We start from the raw sequence: 19,015 nt of genomic DNA, 5'->3' as shown, positions 1-19,015 counted from the left end.
ACCTGGCTCCTGATGACCTGGGTAAATGACCTGGCTGCTGACGACCTGGGTAAATGACCTGGCTCCTGACGACCTGGGTAAAATGACCTGGGTAAATGACCTGGCTCCTGACGACCTGGGTAAATGACCTGGCTCCTGACGACCTAGGTAAATGACCTGGCTTCTGACGATCTGGGTAAATGACCTGGCTCCTGACGACCTGGGTAAATGACCTGGCTCCTGTGAACCTGGGTAAATGACCTGGCTCCTGACTACCTGTGTAAATGACCTGGCTCCTGACTACCTGAGTAAAGGACCTGGCTCCTGACGACCTGGGTAAATGACCTGGCTCCTGTGAACCTGGGTAAATGACCTGGCTCCTGACTACCTGTGTAAATGACCTGGCTCCTGACTACCTGAGTAAAGGACCTGCCTCCCGACGACCTGGGTAAATGACCTTGCTCCTGACGACCTGGCTCCTGACTACCTGGGTAAATGACCTGGCGCCTGACTACCTGGGTAAATGACCTGGCTCCTGATGACCTGGGTAAATGACCTGAATCCTAACTACCTGGGTAAATTACCTGGCTCCTGACGACCTGGGTAAATGGCCTGGCTGCTGACGACCTGGGTAAATGACCTGGCTCTTGAGGACCTGGGTAAATGACCTGGCTCCTGACGACCAGGGTAAATGACCTGGGTAAATGACCTGGCTCCTGACGACCTGGGTAAATGACCTGGGTAAATGACCTTGCTCCTGACGACCTGGGTAAATGACCTGGCTCCTGTGAACCTGGGTAAATGACCTGGCTCCTGACGACCTGGGTAAATGACCTGGGTAAATGACCTGGGTCCTGACGACCTAGGTAAATGACCTGGCTCCTGACGACCTGGTAAAATGACCTGGGTAAATGACCTGGCTCCTGACGACCTGGGTAAATTACCTGGCTCCTGACGACCTGGGGAAATGACCTGGCTCCTGACGACCTGGGTAAATGACCTGGCTCCTGGCGACCTGGCTCCTGACTACCTGGGTAAATGACCTGGCTCCTGATGACCTGGGTAAATGACCTGGCTCCTGACAACCTGGGTAAATGACCTGGCTCCTGATGACCTGGGTAAATGACCTGAATCCTAACTACCTGGGTAAAGACCTGGCTCCTGACTACCTGGGTAAATGACCTGGCTCCTGATGACCTGGGTAAATGACCTGAATCCTAACTACCTGGGTAAATTACCTTGCTCCTGACGACCTGGCTCCTGACTACCTGGGTAAATGACCTGGCGCCTGACTACCTGGGTAAATGACCTGGCTCCTGATGACCTGGGTAAATGACCTGAATCCTAACTACCTGGGTAAATTACCTGGCTCCTGACGACCTGGGTAAATGGCCTGGCTGCTGACGACCTGGGTAAATGACCTGGCTCTTGAGGACCTGGGTAAATGACCTGGCTCCTGACGACCAGGGTAAATGACCTGGGTAAATGACCTGGCTCCTGACGACCTGGGTAAATGACCTGGGTAAATGACCTTGCTCCTGACGACCTGGGTAAATGACCTGGCTCCTGTGAACCTGGGTAAATGACCTGGCTCCTGACGACCTGGGTAAATGACCTGGGTAAATGACCTGGGTCCTGACGACCTAGGTAAATGACCTGGCTCCTGACGACCTGGTAAAATGACCTGGGTAAATGACCTGGCTCCTGACGACCTGGGTAAATTACCTGGCTCCTGACGACCTGGGGAAATGACCTGGCTCCTGACGACCTGGGTAAATGACCTGGCTCCTGGCGACCTGGCTCCTGACTACCTGGGTAAATGACCTGGCTCCTGATGACCTGGGTAAATGACCTGGCTCCTGACAACCTGGGTAAATGACCTGGCTCCTGATGACCTGGGTAAATGACCTGAATCCTAACTACCTGGGTAAAGACCTGGCTCCTGACTACCTGGGTAAATGACCTGGCTCCTGATGACCTGGGTAAATGACCTGAATCCTAACTACCTGGGTAAATTACCTGGCTCCTGACGACCTGGGTAAATGGCCTGGCTGCTGACGACCTGGGTAAATGACCTGGCTCTTGAGGACCTGGGTAAATGACCTGGCTCCTGACGACCAGGGTAAATGACCTGGGTAAATGACCTGGCTCCTGACGACCTGGGTAAATGACCTGGGTAAATGACCTGGGTAAATGACCTTGCTCCTGACGACCTGGGTAAATGACCTGGCTCCTGATGACCTGGGTAAATGACCTGGCTCCTGACGACCTGGGTAAATGACCTGGCTCCTGTGAACCTGGGTAAATGACCTGGCTCCTGACGACCTGGGTAAATGACCTGGGTAAATGACCTGGGTCCTGACGACCTGGGTAAATGACCTGGCTCCTGACGACCTAGGTAAATGACCTGGCTCCTGACGACCTGGGTAAATGACCTGGGTAAATGACCTGGCTCCTGACGACCTGGGTAAATGACCTGGCTCCTGACGACTTGGGTAAATGACCTGGCTCCTGACGACCTGGGTAAATGACCTGGCTCCTGATGACCTGGGTAAATGACCTGGCTCCTGACGACCTGGGTAAATGACCTGGCTCCTGACGACCTGGGTAAATGACCTGGCTCCTGATTACCTGGGTAAATGGTGCACAAGGGATCTCTCAAACTTGGGATCTCAGGGAGACCACACTTCGGGAACGGAGCCGATGGACCCACCTTTGATCTGAGATGCAGCGAGCCGAGTGAATACCACATCTCGGACCTAGTTTAAAAAAAGAGGTGAGCGAAACACGCAAAGTGGAGTTTTTATCAAAACCTCGTAGTCTCTGAGTATTCCAGTGTGAGGGCGGTCACCTTGGAGGTGTAAACAGGGCCGAGTCAGGAGGCTATGAGTGTGTATTCCTGTGTGGAGGTGTAAACAGGGCCGAGTCAGGAGGCTCTGAGTGTGTATTCCTGTGTGGAGGTGTAAACAAGGCCGAGTCAGGAGGCTCTGAGTGTGTATTCCTGTGTGAGGGCGGTCATCTTGGACGTGTAAACAGGGCCCAGTCAGGAGGCTCTGAGTGTGTATTCCTGTGTGAGGGCGGTCACCTTGGAGGTGTAAACAGGGCCCAGTCAGGAGGCTCTGAGTGTGTATTCCAGTGTGAGGGGGGCTCCTTGGAGGTGTAAACAGGGCCGAGGCAGTAGGCTCTGAGTGTGTATTCCTGTGTGGAGGTGTAAACAGGGCCGAGTCAGGAGGCTCTGAGTGTGTATTCCAGTGTGAGGGCGGTCACCTTGGAGGTGTAAACAGGGCCCAGTCAGGAGGCTCTGAGTGTGTATTCCAGTGTGAGGGGGGTCACCTTGGAGGTGTAGACAGGGCCGAGTCAGTGGAGGATGATCTGAGAGTCAGTCGACTCAAACACATCTATCATTGGTCGGTTGCGGGCAACCTAGCGCCATCCTGACACTGAAATAAAAAATACAGCCCTAGCAGAGCCCCAAGTCCCATAGGGATGTCCTCGAGGGCGTGGATGTTCTCGCCTTCAAAGGTCAGCGGGATTTCACTCTCATATCCATTCCCTGGACTTGATTTATTTCTGAGAAGATCTGAAAATAATCGCTGCTGTGGTCTCGAGTCCTAGTAAAGTAAAGCAATGACCTTACTACACTTGCTAATTTTATTACAAAATACATTAGAGAAAGGGAAGGAATAAGAGAAAATCCCTCTTCTGTATTGTCCTTCAGGGACTGTCAACATAGCAGGATGATGTCCTCACCCCTGCCTCGCCTCTCGACCTCTGATAGTCCTTGAATTATCTTTTTGTCTATATCCATTCCATGGACTTGATTCATTTCTGAGAAGATCTGAAAAGATCATTTGCACACATTTGTATGCTAATAGATTTCAGTTTGTATTGACTGCTATGTAGGTTTAATGTACACTTCAAATGCAGCTGTCCTACAACATATCTGTACCTTCTTCTTGATCCCAATTGCATTGTGTCCATGTTCTGTCCTATAAGAATTTCAAAGGAAGAGAAAATGTGTCAAAGAATAGTCTTACAAGCATTAAAACATATATATATATATATTAAATAAATATTGAAAGATAAATGGCATCGACATACAATTGAATGCAAAATAGAAGAACATATTGGAGAAAGCACTAGCCAATACAGTACTGCCATACAGTAACAGTACTGCCATACAGGCCTAATATCACATTTCAAGATATCTTTGTACACAAATTGTTCAATATTTTATCCGGCTGACTTGAAAGATTATACGCAACATTTTGCTGCGTGGCAATACTGTGTTTGGATTCTGAAGGGCATTTATACTAAAGAGGTAGTCTAGACACTGTATTAATACCATTATGCATTTGAATCCCATCTACAGCTACCATCTAAGATATTAATTTCCCTCCACAAGGGGGCGGACATGTAACGTTTCCAAAATGGGATAGTATTGTCCATGTAACGATTCCAAAATGGGACAGTATTGTCCCTGTAACGTTTCCAAAATGGGACAGTATTGTCCCTGTAACGTTTCCAAAATGGGACAGTATTGTCCATGTAACGTTTCCAAAATGGGATAGTATTGTACATGTAACGTTTCCAAAATGGGATAGTATTGTCCATGTAACGTTTCCAAAATGGGATAGTATTGTCCATGTTACGTTTTGCCCCCTTGTGAGTTAATAGTATTGCATGCTGTAGCAGGCTATATACCTCACTTGCTCACATTGTATATAGACTTATTTTTTTTTTCACTGTATTATTGACTATATGTTTGTTTTACTCCATGTGTAACTATGTGTTGTTGTATGTGTCGAACTGCTTTGCTTTATCTTGGCCAGGTCGCAATTGTAAATGAGAACGTGTTCTCAATTTGCCTACCTGGTTAAATAAAGGTTAAATAAAATAAAAATAAAGAGGAAGACCTCCATTGACGATTCAGTTCGTTGTAACATCTCGTCTGGACAGGTCACCGTCCTTAGTTAGTTAACGTTAGCTAGTTCATTATCACAAAAGTGAGAACTGCTCTAGATTGGAAACTTACGTTAATGAGTGTAAAGCCATGTTTGCTTTATGGAAACGATATACAATATATGTGAAATAATATAGTTGAGGGAAATAATCCAAACCTAGTTGTGCCTAGTTAGGACATAACGTTATCTAGCTAGATAACGGTACTGTACTGTAGCTCAAACAACGCCGACGGTCAAACCCGGCTTTCTAATATTTACGGTAATTAACTATAGTAACGTTATGGAAGCTATTCACAGAAAACCATCATTTTCTCCGTTATTAATTATTATGTTATATTATTACTATTATAAATTATTTCGAGACATATTCAGAGCCAAACATCAACCCAACTTAACCATTTTAACTGTTGTCGCATCCAAACTTGTCACCATCGTTTTCAGTTGTAATTGCGAAGTTCCCGGAAGAAGTCCAGCAAACAACGGAGGTTCCTCAATGAACCCACCTTCTAACAAGTTCTTTGAAGAACCTTTTGGGGCTGTTTTTCATTGACCAAGAACCCTACGGTTCTTAGGGGATCTGAGAACAACTCCAGTTGAACCCTTCATTTTTAGAGTTGTAGTCGGCTCTATTTACTCTCATATTCAAAACATGATGATTAGCATCAACGATCAAGTCAGCTGCTGCTGCTCCAATACAGTATGAGGTGAGACGGTGAACTGATGTTGAACCGGCAGTCAGCTGTTGCTGCTCCAATACAGTATGAGGTGAAACGGTGAACTGACGTTGAACCGGGCAGTCAGCTGCTGCTGCTCCAATACAGTATGAGGTGAGACGGTGAACTGACGTTGAACCGGGCAGTCAGCTGCTGCTGCTCCAATACAGTGTGAGGTGAGACGGTGAACTGATGTTGAACTGGGCAGTCAGCTGCTGCTCCAATATAGTATGAGGAGAGACGGTGAACTGACGTTGAACCGGGCAGTCAGCTGCTGCTGCTCCAATACAGTATGAGGTGAGACGGTGAACTGACGTTGAACTGGGCAGTCAGCTGCTGCTGCTCCAATACAGTATGAGGTGAGACGGTGGTGAGACGGTGAACTGACGTTGAACTGGGCAGTCAGCTGCTGCTGCTCCAATACAGTATGAGGTGAGACGGTGAACTGGGCAGTCAGCTGCTGCTGCTCCAATACAGTATGAGGTGAGACGGTGAACTGACGTTGAACTGGGCAGTCAGCTGCTGCTGCTCCAATACAGTATGAGGTGAGACGGTGAAATGATGTTGAACCGGGCAGTCAGCTGCTGCTGCTCCAATACAGTACGAGGTGAGACGGTGAACTGGGCAGTCAGCTGCTACTGCTCCAATACAGTATGAGGTGAGACGGTGAACTGACGTTGAATCATAATGAATAAGTTAATTAGTGAAACTGTTAAAAAATAGTATATGGCAAATTAAATATATTACTCTATTGTTATCATATAGAAACATTATGGAATATTGTACATTATATTAAATATATTACGGTATCATGGAATATTGTACATCATATTAAATATATTACTCTATTGTTATCATATAGAAACATCATGGAATATTGTACATCATATTAAATATATTACTCTATTGTTATCATATAGAAACATCATGGAATATTGTACATCATATTAGCATCAACATACATTATTGTTTCATTCAATTTCACATAATAAGGATATTTAATATTTAAAAGTACAGAAGTCAGAACCCATCACCTGCTATATAAAAGAGACAGAAGAAGGCACAATGGTCAATGCTACCTGGGATCCTTGGGACATCCCTACCTAAACCCTAACTTTAACCATTTTAAATGTCAACTTCAATGAGCTAGGGACGTCCCAAGGATGTATCTCTACCTGAAAATACATGATCTAAGTGATTGATAGTTGGTATTCAGCAGTCATAATTCCTTATTTACTTTAATGAACTACTAAAATAGTTATTTTGTCAGACAGCAACTCTACACTTTATTGACTGACTGATCCATTCATCCTTCCATCCCTCCTCAGCCTTCCTCTCCTCTGAAGACCCAGTGAGGGTGGAGCTCAGTCAGAGAGCTGTTGAGGGACTGGTTAGGAAGAACACTTCTACAGCCAGAGAGGTGAGAGGTCACACATGGTTTAGATGGTAAATATTTATGTCCCCTTAGTGGTTCATCACGTCAGCAAAAGGGAATATGTTCCATCATCTATGTTTATTTACATTAGTGCAAATTGTCCACTGATATGGGTGTAATTTCTCACCCCTTTTGGCTGTATGAAAGTTAATTTCCCCTCAGACACACACATTTGTTCTTTGATATTATGAAGGTAATTTATGTAGAATGTACTTTTCCCCACTAATTCACCCCATCTCTTTATATTGCTGATGCATATTCAGTGGCCTGACTGCATCCAGACTATGTCAAGGCCCATCCTGGTAGATCTGAACCTAATGCAGCTTGGAGTGATTGGATGACAGAAGTCACATTTAGGTGCCAGGTGTAACTGAGGCCATAGATGCTCCTTATCCATTACTTTGAGAGTTTTATATAATATGACTAAATGTGTTTCTTTCTGTGTTGCAGGGGCAGTCAAGAAATGGAACAGCAAGGCCACAGAACATGACATAAGCAGAGCTGTGGGAGACCACCTCAAGCCCCTGGTAGAGCCGGGGGTGGTGTTTACCACTCCACCATCAGAGCTGTGGGAGACCACCTCAAGCCCCTGGTAGAGCCGGGGGTGGTGTTTACCACTCCACCAGCAGAGCTGTGGGAGACCACCTCAAGCCCCTGGTAGAGCCGGGGGTGGTGTTTACCACTCCACCAGCAGAGCTGTGGGAGACCACCTCAAGCCCCTGGTAGAGCCGGGGGTGGTGTTTACCACTCCACCAGGCCTTCAGCAGGCTGGAAAAGTGGGATTGATACTGATTTTCATACTAAGATGGACCAAGAGTCTGTTGATATTTTCAAATCAAGCTTTATTTATACAGCACATGTCAGACATGGATGCAACACAATGGCTTCACAGGAAAAAACTAAGAAAAAAAATGAAATATTTAGTACACAACAAACATAAGAGGATAAAAAACAGAAGAATAACAACTGAAAGACAAATGAACATTGCAAGGAAATGCCATTGATTAAAATATAAACAATATGATGCTATATCCAACCCAACCCAAAATATAAGCTTGTTTTTTAGGAGGGGTTCTGAAAGACACTATGGGGGTGTCCACTGAAAGTTGACTAGTAACAACAACTGGGACCTAAAAGACACCCACCATGAGACCCACTAAATCTGCCCAAGAAGAGGAAAAAAAAAGAAAAACTCACACCAAACTTAAAGACAGGAAGTAAACCAAAAAGGGGGAGCAACTAAAGGTGTTTACTTTCCACATCTATCAAGACAACTGGAGCACTGGGCCAGACACTCTTAAATAGAACCTGGACCAGCTCAGGTGAAACACCTTCCCACTAACGAGATGGACAAGCCAGCACAGGTGTAACACATACTGACTAACGAGGTGACACCAATCAGTGCTCCCAAGACACATTTCAGTTGAATGCATTCAGTTGTACAATCAATCAATCAATCAAATGTATTTATAAAGCCCTTCTTACATCAGCTGATGTCACAGAGTGCTGTACAGAAACCCAGCCTAAAACCCCAAACAGCAAGCAATGCAGGTGTAGAAGCACAGTGGCTAGGAAAAACTCCCTAGAAAGACCAGAACCTAGGAAGAAACTTAGAGAGGAACCAGGCTCTGAGGGGTGGCCAGTCCTCTTCTGGCTGTGCCGGGTGGAGATTATAACAGAACATGGCCAAGATGTTCAAACGTTCATAGATGACCAGCAGGGTCAAATAATAATAATCACAGTGGTTGTCGAAGGTGCAACAGGTCAGCACCTCAGGAGTAAATGTCAGTTGGCTTTTCATAGCCAATCCTTCAGAGTATCTCTACAACTTCCATTTCACATAATCATCTACAATGCTTCACCTTCTACAATATAAACATGGTGTCTACTGGCTGTCAACAATTAAAAACAAGAAAAAACACATATTTCTAAATAATAATATACAATCGTATTATTTTTTTCTCCTTTTTCTTTCTATAGAATCCTAAAACTCACTAGCTTCTAGAACTCTCGTCTTCCTAAAACTCACTAGCTTCTAGAACTCTCGTCTTCCTAAAACTCACTAGCTTCTAGAACTCTCGTCTTCCTAAAACTCACTAGCTTCTAGAACTCTCGTCTCCCTAAAACTCACTAGCTCCTAGAACTCTCGTCCCCTTGGAATGAGCCCAAACAAAACTCAAATCAAATAGTATTAGTCACATGGGCCGGATACAACACTGGAACTCTTACTTACGAGCCCCTAACCAACAATGCCGTTTCAAAAAAAATACAGAAAAGAATAAGAGATAAAACTAATCTCCAACACGGGAAAAACGTGTTTGTGAAATTGTGATCATGGTAACTCACTGGCTAAATGCAAAACACAAATCTATTTGACTGCCCACCCTTGATAATCAGCAACCAAGTTGTCCTTAACACAGACATGTCTGATTTCAAGATGAAACTCCTGCGATATCCGTAGTAACTTTCCACCTCACTGCGGAGCTTCTATCTCTTTTCAGGGTTACCTAGATAGGCATGTTGTTGGATATAAAAGCAGGGTAACATTGTCAATATAAATGTACCCAAAAATGTCAAGTTGGTTGCATGAATAACTATGATTACTAAATGTTACATAATTGTAAATATGAAATATCAAAACCAAATGTTCACCCCTTTGTTAATATGTATTGGCAATAATTAACTTAATGGTGAGGCATGGAATAATAAAACATGTATCTTTTGTCAGGCTGGATGTTTGAATATATGAGGTGATTTGAGTCATGCTTCTTCAGTAGTGGAATAAAGACAATTAGCACTTGAATGTTGTCAAGAAATACTGGAGTGATGTCAGATTGTTAATAAAAATTGATTATAGGTGTATCGGCTGCAAGTACGTTGAAATTAAGCAGTTTTCAAGTCATTGAAAAAAATCGACCAGAAAAGACATCTTTTCAACTTTCACTTTCAACTACAACCGAACATATACTGGACGTCAGAAATAGTCTTATTTTCAACGTCTTTTGAATGACATTTTGCTAAATGGGAATAGTGCAATGTCAAAACACAGTTTTAACGTGTCCAAATCAATAACCAATATGCAGAAACAGTTTGAAGTGTTGCATTTTGATTCAAGTGGGTCACCAACATGGTAAAGTGTAACACAGCTCTTTTTTGTTAGTCACTTTTTGATAAATCTCATAAATAATACTCTTTCAATTCAGAGCCTGGATTTTTCCTCTTTTTCCCTAAAATCAATTTAACAAACGATTAGGGTTCTACATTGTGACATCATTAAAATACTCCTTCTACAATGTTAAAACATTCTACATTGTGACATCATTAAAATACTCCTACTACAATGTTAAAACATTCTACATTGTGACATCATTAGAATACTCCTACTACAATGTTAAAACATTCTACATTGTGACATTACTTCATTGATATCATGAAACAACTTCTTCATGTATGTATTTTCTGATGTTTGATCAGAGATCTTTTATCAGAGTATCTCTTGTCACATTGATCACAGCTATAAGGCTTCTCTCCTGTGTGTGTTCTCTGGTGTATAGTCAGATAGCTAAATGTAGTAAAACTCTTCCCACATTGACCACAGCTATAAGATTTCTCTCCTGTGTGAGTTCTCCGGTGTGATTTCAGGGTTTGTAGCCGAATAAAACTCTTGCCACATTGAACACAGCCATAAGGTTTATCTCCTGTGTGTATTCTCTGGTGTCTATTTAGATCGCTAGATGCAGTAAAACTCTTCCCACATTGATCACAGCCATAAGGTTTCTCTCCTGTGTGAGTTCTCTGGTGTTTAGTCAGATAACTAGATGAAGTAAAACTTTCCCCACATTGATCACAGCCATAAGGTTTCTCTCCTGTGTGAGTTCTCCGGTGTCCTGTCAGGCTGCTTAGCTGAGTAAAACTCTTCCCACATTGATCACAGACATAAGCTTTCTCTCCTGTGTGTGTTCTCTGGTGTATAGTTAGATAGCTAGATGTAGTAAAACTCTTCCTACAGTGATCACAGCTATATGGTTTCTCTCCTGTGTGTCCCCGTAGGTGTACTATCAGGTTGCTTAGATGAGTAAAACTCTTCCCACATTGATCACAGCCATAAGATTTCTCTCCTGTGTGTGTTCTCTGGTGTGCAGTCAGATGGCTAGATTTAGCAAAACTCTTCCCACATTGATCACAGCTATAAGGTTTCTCTCCTGTGTGTGTTCTCTGGTGTACAGTTAGATTACCAGATGTAGTAAAACTCTTCCTACAGTGATCACAGCTATATGGTTTCTCTCCTGTGTGTACTCGCTGGTGTATAGTTAGATAGCTAGATCTAGTAAAACTCATCCCACATTGATCACAGGTATAAGGTTTCTCTCCTGTGTGTGTTCTCTGGTGTACAGTCAGAGAGCTAGATATAGTAAAACTCTTCCCACATTGATCACAGATATAAGGTTTCTCTCCTGTGTGTGTTCTATGGTGTATAGTTAGATAGCTAGATCTAGTAAAACTCTTCCCACATTGATCACAGCTATAAGGTTTCTCTCCTGTGTGTGTTCTCTGGTGTATAGTTAGATAGCGAGATCTAGTAAAACTCTTCCCACATTGATCACAGCCATAAGGTTTCTCTCCTGTGTGAGTTCTCCGGTGTCCTGTCAGGCTGCTTAGCTGAGTAAAACTCTTCCCACATTGATCACAGCCATAAGATTTCTCTCCTGTGTGTGTTCTCTGGTGTGCAGTCAGATGGCTAGATTTAGCAAAACTCTTCCCACATTGATCACAGCTATAAGATTTCTCTCCTGTGTGTGTTCTCTGGTGTACAGTTAGATTACCAGATGTAGTAAAACTCTTCCTACAGTGATCACAGCTATATGGTTTCTCTCCTGTGTGTACTCGCTGGTGTATAGTTAGATAGCTAGATCTAGTAAAACTCATCCCACATTGATCACAGGTATAAGGTTTCTCTCCTGTGTGTGTTCTCTGGTGTACAGTCAGAGAGCTAGATATAGTAAAACTCTTCCCACATTGATCACAGATATAAGGTTTCTCTCCTGTGTGTGTTCTCTGGTGTACAGTCAGAGAGCTAGATATAGTAAAACTCTTCCCACATTGATCACAGCCATAAGGTTTCTCTCCTGTGTGAGTTCTCCGGTGTCCTGTCAGGCTGCTTAGATGAGTAAAACTCTTCCCACATTGATCACAGATATAAGGTTTCTCTCCTGTGTGTGTTCTCTGGTGTACAGTCAGATGGATAGATTTAGCAAAACTCTTCCCACATTGATCACAGCTATAAGGTTTCTCTCCTGTGTGTGTTCTCTGGTGTATAGTTAGATAGTGAGATCTAGTAAAACTCTTCCCACATTGATCACAGGTATAAGGTTTCTCTCCTGTGTGTGTTCGCTGGTGTATTTTAAGTTCTGATGAAGATTTGCAACATTTCCCACAGTCAGAGCAGCAGTGAGATTTCTTCCCTGTGGATCTCTGCTGGTGTTTCTTGAGGTCTGATGTGGAGAGACTCTTCTCTGCCTCGTCAGCATCATGATGTTGTTGAGACTCCCCAGAGGATCCACGATAGTCCCGTCTCTCTCCTGTGTGAATGACAATGTCAGACAGAAGGTTAAAGGCCCACAACAGCAGAAATCTCCAGATTTTAGTTTTTCACAATGTATTCTGAATGTGAATGGGGGGAAACTCAGGGGAGTAACCTCCATGTCCAGGTTGCTTATGAGTGCATTTCACACTACTTTGGATTATAATTGTAAGGCTCGTTTGAATGTCCTGCTTAATATAAGGTATGTGTCATCATCGCAAATCAACCGCTTTGTACTTAAAAACCACTTCAACCAGTAAAATGCTCTTTGGCTAGCTTTTCCATCAGCCTGACAATGAGGGTTTGTACACTGTTTGCCAAATTGGCCCATAACTTCACCTAACAACAAATATAGGAAAATAGCTCTGTGTGTTGTACAATAGCCTATCCATCAAGGAACAGTTATCTACACATTATGAGCTAAGTATCTCCGTGTCCAAACAGACTAATGGGACCCTACAGTAAATCAAGCAGACAATAACATTATAAACACCAATTTGTTAGGGATGTTGGATCTAACGTGGAGCACGGCATAACTGTCTTTACCAGAGTAATGAATGAAGAAGCACTTTGGTTGTTGTAGCATGTCGTGATGTTTGTAATTTGACTGGCATTCAGAAAATGATTTCCTGGATCAGCTGATGATAGTTGGCAGACCACCCAGACCTGACCCCACAAGATACGCCAGTTTTGTCAATTTATTAAATTGTCTTTCATTTGAAACACTCCTGTCAATGTTGAGTAAGGACGCACACCTGATTGCGCATATAAAAGTAGGATTAGTCTACCTGCCTATAAATGTGCCCATTTGGGGATGTCTGATAGTATTTCTGATTGTCTTAACCTGTTATGGCTGCAGCCCGACACCGGTACACTTATGACAACATCCAGCTCAAGTGCAGGGCGCGAAATTCAAAAGATAGTTTTTTAAAATATTTAACTTTCACACATTAACAAGTCCAATACAGCATTTGAAAGATAAACATCTTGTGAATCCAGCCAACATGTCCGATTTTTAAAATGTTTTACAGGGAAGACAAAATATGTAAATCTATTAGCTAACCACGTTAGCAAAAGACACCATTTTTCTTACTCCATCAGTTTCTTACTCCATCACTAGCTATCACAAATTCGACCAAATAAAGAAATAAATAGCCACTAACCAAGAAAAAACTTCATAAGATGACAGTCTGATAACATATTTATGGTATAGCATATGTTTTTTTAGAAAAATGTGCATTTTTCAGGTATAAATCATAGTTTACATTTCAGCTACAATCAGAAATTGCACCGAAAGCAGCCATAATATTTACAGACACCAACTTCAAATACCTAATTACTCATCATAAAACATTTCTGAAAAATATATAGTGTGCAGCAATTGAAAGACAGGCATCTTGTGATTCCAGACAATATTTCCGATTTATTAAATGTTTTACAGCGAAAACAAAATGTAGCGCTATATTAGCATAGCAACAATAGCCAGACACACTTGGGCGCCCACGACCAGTAGACATGCACAACAGATCTATGAAATAACATCATAAAATGTTTCTTACTTTTCGTGATCTTCCGTCAGAATGTTGGACATGGTGTCCTTTGTCAAGAACAGTCGTTGTTTGGATTAAAAACGTTAATTTTCCCTCTTCATTTAGCATGGGCACGAGCCGAGTGGCACGGATCTCTCAAACGTAAAAAAAGTAACAGAACGGAACACGGCAAAACTCCCGAAAAAATTTCAATAATCTGATTAAACTATATTGAAAAAACATACATTACGATGATATGGTCACATTTATCAAATAATATCCGAGCCGGAGATAGTTGTCGTCCGAAACGGCAGCAAAACATAAGGCAATCTCACTTCCAAGTCGCGCGCCTCAGAGTACCGGAAGTGGACGGTCAAGTCAAAGAAGTTGGTTTTATTCCACCTCTGAACGAGATAATCAAGTCCTTTCTGCTCTCACTTCCGCATGACACCCAGAGGAAGGCCTATGAGGTGTAAGTAGGGTCCTACGTATGATGACCATGTATAGGCAGAACGTTGAAGAGAGCATAGATTTCTGACATTCTACTTCCTGGTCAGGGAAAGTGCTGCCAAATGACTTCTGTTCCACTTAGAGAAAAATTTCAAACGGTTTTAGAAACTAGAGATTGTTTTCTATCCAATAGTAATAATAATATGCATATTGTACGAGCAAGAATTGAGTACGAGGCAGTTTGAAATGGCCACCTCTTTCCAGGTTATTCGATTCTGCCTCTTCAGCTATAACAGGTTTTAACGCACCACCACTAATGAGTTGTGGAGCTTCTCAAAGTAATTTTTTCGTCACCAAAGCAAGTAAACAAAGTCTTAATGAAATCAATTGCGAATGACAATAGTTCCTCAAAGTATTTTCGTAAAATATTTCCAGCTCTCGCCCTTTCACCATTCGGCACTTGATTGGTTACACTTCTCCTTCCCCCATCCCTCAGCTGTTTACCAAACCAAGTCTCTGGGCAGCCATTTTGTTGCTGTTTAAAAAACCCACACAACCCAGCAATCTGCAGTTCAAACAATAACAAATCTGTCATTCCACCACTGTTTTGGTAATGAAATGATTATGGGGTTGGAGAAATGTAACTAGAGACAGACAGACCTATGGATGCAAGGACTGACCATCCATGATATCAACATTATAATTTTAACCATGTTGAGGCTATACAGTGTTGCTTTACATTATTTCTAAAAATTGTAGTAAAAAAAGCTTATTCTGGGTTCTGATGGGGTAAACAGTTGAACTAAGCTCATGAGTCATGTGTTATATTCTTCAAGAATCAATGGCTATAAATAAATAATTTAAAAGTCACAATATGGATGTAGCAATTGCAGATTTCCCCTTTAAAACCAAAAATCAGTTCAACAACCGCAGAGTTTGTGCCTCTATATTTAAGACAGTACTTACTAGTGTTAATCAGGGAACGGTTTCCCAAAACCATCTTATGGCTAAATTCATCGTTAGAACCATTGGATGCCTTAAGATGTGTTTGGGAAACCGGGCCCAGAAATCCAGTTTCCTCCTCTTCTTCCTCCAACTTTTTCGATGTAACAGACATCTCTCCCTCCTCTTTCACTCCATAAACTGCATCCTCCTCTCCTTTTACTGTAACATCCTCCTCCTCTTTCACTCTGAACGCGTCTTCCTCTTCTTTCACTGAAACGTCTTTCTCTTCTTCTTTCACTGTAACAGCCTCACCCTCTACTTCTTGTTTTACTGTGATATCCTCATCTCCTTTAGCAGGAGAGTAGCTTAGTGACCGCATGGTCGGGGATGTTAGCTAGCTAGGCTAATGCTAACTTAACCAGCCCGCAAGCTGACTAATAACAACACCGTAAATATGAAATTAAATCGGATTACTAACTAGGCGACAGAAGTGGGTTTAAAACACTGTGGCTAATATACACTAAAGCGTCTAAAGAGCTATATTGGTTCGGCTATTTTGTCTAGCAAGCTACCGAGGTGTCTGACTAACTATTGTTGCTGCTGCTGAAAGACGCGTTCGGTCCACTAGATTATACGTCACACCAACAGCATAACCTTAAAGTCGCAGACCGCCATCTGCTGACTGGAGTGGGTAACGCAGTTGAGTAAAATTAATATTTTATCTTCAGACAACAAGTTAAAATGTATAAAGTTGACATTACATCATAAAATCCACGTTTTAAATCATACATTAGCAATTTATGTTTTAGGAACTACTGTTGTTGGTTTGGCGTCAAATAAGCCTCTCTTTATATGTTATTTGCCAAATCTCAGTTTTCCATGTGGGTTTTATGCTAAAGTTCCCTCTTTCAAGTTGGTATCTAACTGGAAAATGCATCTTCTTTAGGAGTGCTATTTTTACCCTGTCGACTACTGATTATTCATCCACACTGTGTGTCTCATCAATGCAGGTCATTTATGACAAATGTATAAAGTACATGTTTTATAAACTCATGAACACCAGCCAGTTTATCAGCCCGGTTTTGTTAGTTTAGGTGTATTATACTTCTTCGCCACCAGAGGGGGACATTGAGTAAATCTTCAGGTTAATTTGATATATTTTGATAGTAAAATGGATGACAGTTTATTCTGATGTAGTGAATATGAGACACATGGAAACAATCTATTCATTTTATTATAGTAAATTAGGAATTAGTAGGAATTGTTAAATCCACTATACGATCACAATGACTTTGATAGACATTTCAATATTTTTTTTGTTCGAATATTATAGGGCAGATTAATGTATAATTGCTGTGGGAGTGCTATTTATATCCCGTCACTACTGATCATTCATCCATACTGTGTGTGTCCCATCATTGCAGCTTTGGAAATAAATGAACTATCCATCCATTGCTCCTTCCTGTGTTGACTCACTGACTTGAGAGACCAGGAAGGTCACACTAGCTCGATAGGTTGATATCTAGCTCAAGCTTCACCTCATGCTTTTCATGAACTGTGTGGTTGTGTTATCTAGTGGGAACCCGTTAGCACGGTAGGCTCTGGTGCCTTCTTGCCGTGGGCTCAAAATGACAGAGGAAATCAACCTGCTTGCTCCTTTTTGTTTTGTCAACTTTTCGATATGAATGTTATGTTTGATACCGGAGGTACGAGGCCTTGAAAGCAGTAAACTTTTTTTGTGTTGATGCCTGTATCACTTTATCAGCAGCACGTGATCAATGACGTCTGAAGCTTCGTTTCATCGAACAACCACCTGATTGGTTTGGTATTGGGCTGGTTCGACACTGCAGGCGACTGACTGATCTACAAATCACCTTACATCATGAATAACTACTCATTATTATTTATAAATCAGTCAGCCAGTCACCATTTACCCACAATGCAGCATGGATTTGATGCTCTCAAACACGGCCAGTGGTTTAATATATGACATAATGTCTACGCTGCTACGGCGTGTGACTTCATGACATAAATGACATAAAGGCTATGCTGCTACGGTGTGGGACGTCATCTATAATAATGACATAAAGGCTATGCTGCTACGGTGTGGGATGTCATCTATAATAATGACATAAAGGCTATGCTGCTACGTGCTACGGTGTGGGATGTCATCTATAATAATGACATAAAGGCTATGCTGCTACGGTGTGGGATGTCATCTATAATAATGACATAAAGGCTATGCTGCTACGGTGTGGGATGTCATCTATAATAATGACATAAAGGCTATGCTGCTACGGTGTGGGATGTCATCTATAATAATGACATAAAGGCTATGCTGCTACGGTGTGGGATGTCATCTATAATAATGACATAAAGGTTATGCTGCTACGGTGTGGGATGTCATCTATAATAATGACATAAAGGCTATGCTGCTACGGTGTGGGATGTCATCTATAATAATGACATAAAGGCTATGCTGCTACGGTGTGGGATGTCATCTATAATAATGACATAAAGGCTATGCTGCTACGGTGTGGGATGTCATCTATAATAATGACATAAAGGCTATGCTGCTACGTGCTACGGTGTGGGATGTCATCTATAATAATGACATAAAGGCTATGCTGCTACGGTGTGGAATATCATCTATAATAATGACATAAAGGCTATGCTGCTACGGTGTGGGATGTCATCTATAATAATGACATAAAGGCTATGCTGCTACGTGCTACGGTGTGGGATGTCATCTATAATAATGACATAAAGGCTATGCTGCTACGGTGTGGGATGTCATCTATAATAATGACATAAAGGCTATGCTGCTACGGTGTGTGATGTCATCTATAATAATGACATAAAGGTTATGCTGCTACGGTGTGGAATGTCATCTATAATAATGACATAAAGGCTATGCTGCTACGGTGTGGGATGTCATCTATAATAATGACATAAAGGCTATGCTGCTACGGTGTGGGATGTCATCTATAATAATGACATAAAGGCTATGCTGCTACGGTGTGGGATGTCATCTATAATAATGACATAAAGGCTTTGCTGCTACGGTGTGGGATGTCATCTATAATAATGACATAAAGGCTATGCTGCTACGTGCTACGGTGTGGGATGTCATCTATAATAATTTATCTGTTATAAATTCTGTGTTGCTCAAAGCCTTGAGTAATTAACCTATTTTTGAGACTATTGGCTGGAAAGCGTCAATGCTTCAGGAAGCTTTGTTTCACCATCATGGAATCTATCTATTTTGGATGTTGGGGATTTTCCCTGCCATCATTCTGTATGTCTCTTTTGATCTGCAGTCCTGTTTTAGTTGGGTTTTGTTAGTTGGGTTCTAACTGGTCTCCATTAGTTGGGCTCCAGCTCACTGACCATAGTGTCACGAACCGGCTCGAAGACCG

General features: G+C 42.2%; 1 protein-coding gene across 1 annotated transcript; it reads right to left on the bottom strand.

Annotated features, from left to right (window-relative positions):
- Positions 1 to 7,916: 7,916 nt before the first annotated feature.
- LOC139542161 (zinc finger protein 850-like) lies at positions 7,917 to 14,263 on the bottom strand. The gene is made up of 2 exons (XM_071347255.1): positions 14,232 to 14,263; positions 7,917 to 12,723 (listed from the first exon to the last, which is right to left on the bottom strand). Exons 1-2 carry the CDS (start codon positions 14,261 to 14,263, stop codon positions 10,536 to 10,538), a joined length of 2,220 nt encoding a protein of 739 aa, XP_071203356.1. The 3' UTR covers positions 7,917 to 10,535.
- Positions 14,264 to 19,015: the final 4,752 nt, after the last annotated feature.

The sequence above is a fragment of the Salvelinus alpinus genome, chromosome 2 (assembly GCF_045679555.1).
Source record: "Salvelinus alpinus chromosome 2, SLU_Salpinus.1, whole genome shotgun sequence".
NCBI classification, from domain to species: Eukaryota; Metazoa; Chordata; class Actinopteri; order Salmoniformes; family Salmonidae; genus Salvelinus; species Salvelinus alpinus.
Note: the sequence above shows the minus strand (reverse complement) of the source record. Positions and strands in the feature narration are given on the sequence as shown.

Bases quoted from the DNA above. Each gene is read 5' to 3' on its own strand.
- LOC139542161 (XM_071347255.1), bottom strand. From the start codon at position 14,263: ATGTCCAACATTCTGACGGAAGATCACGAAAA. The intron at 12,724-14,231 runs GTAAGAAACATT...TAAAATCTGGAG, and splicing joins CTGACGGAAGATCACGAAAA to ATTTCTGCTGTTGTGGGCCT.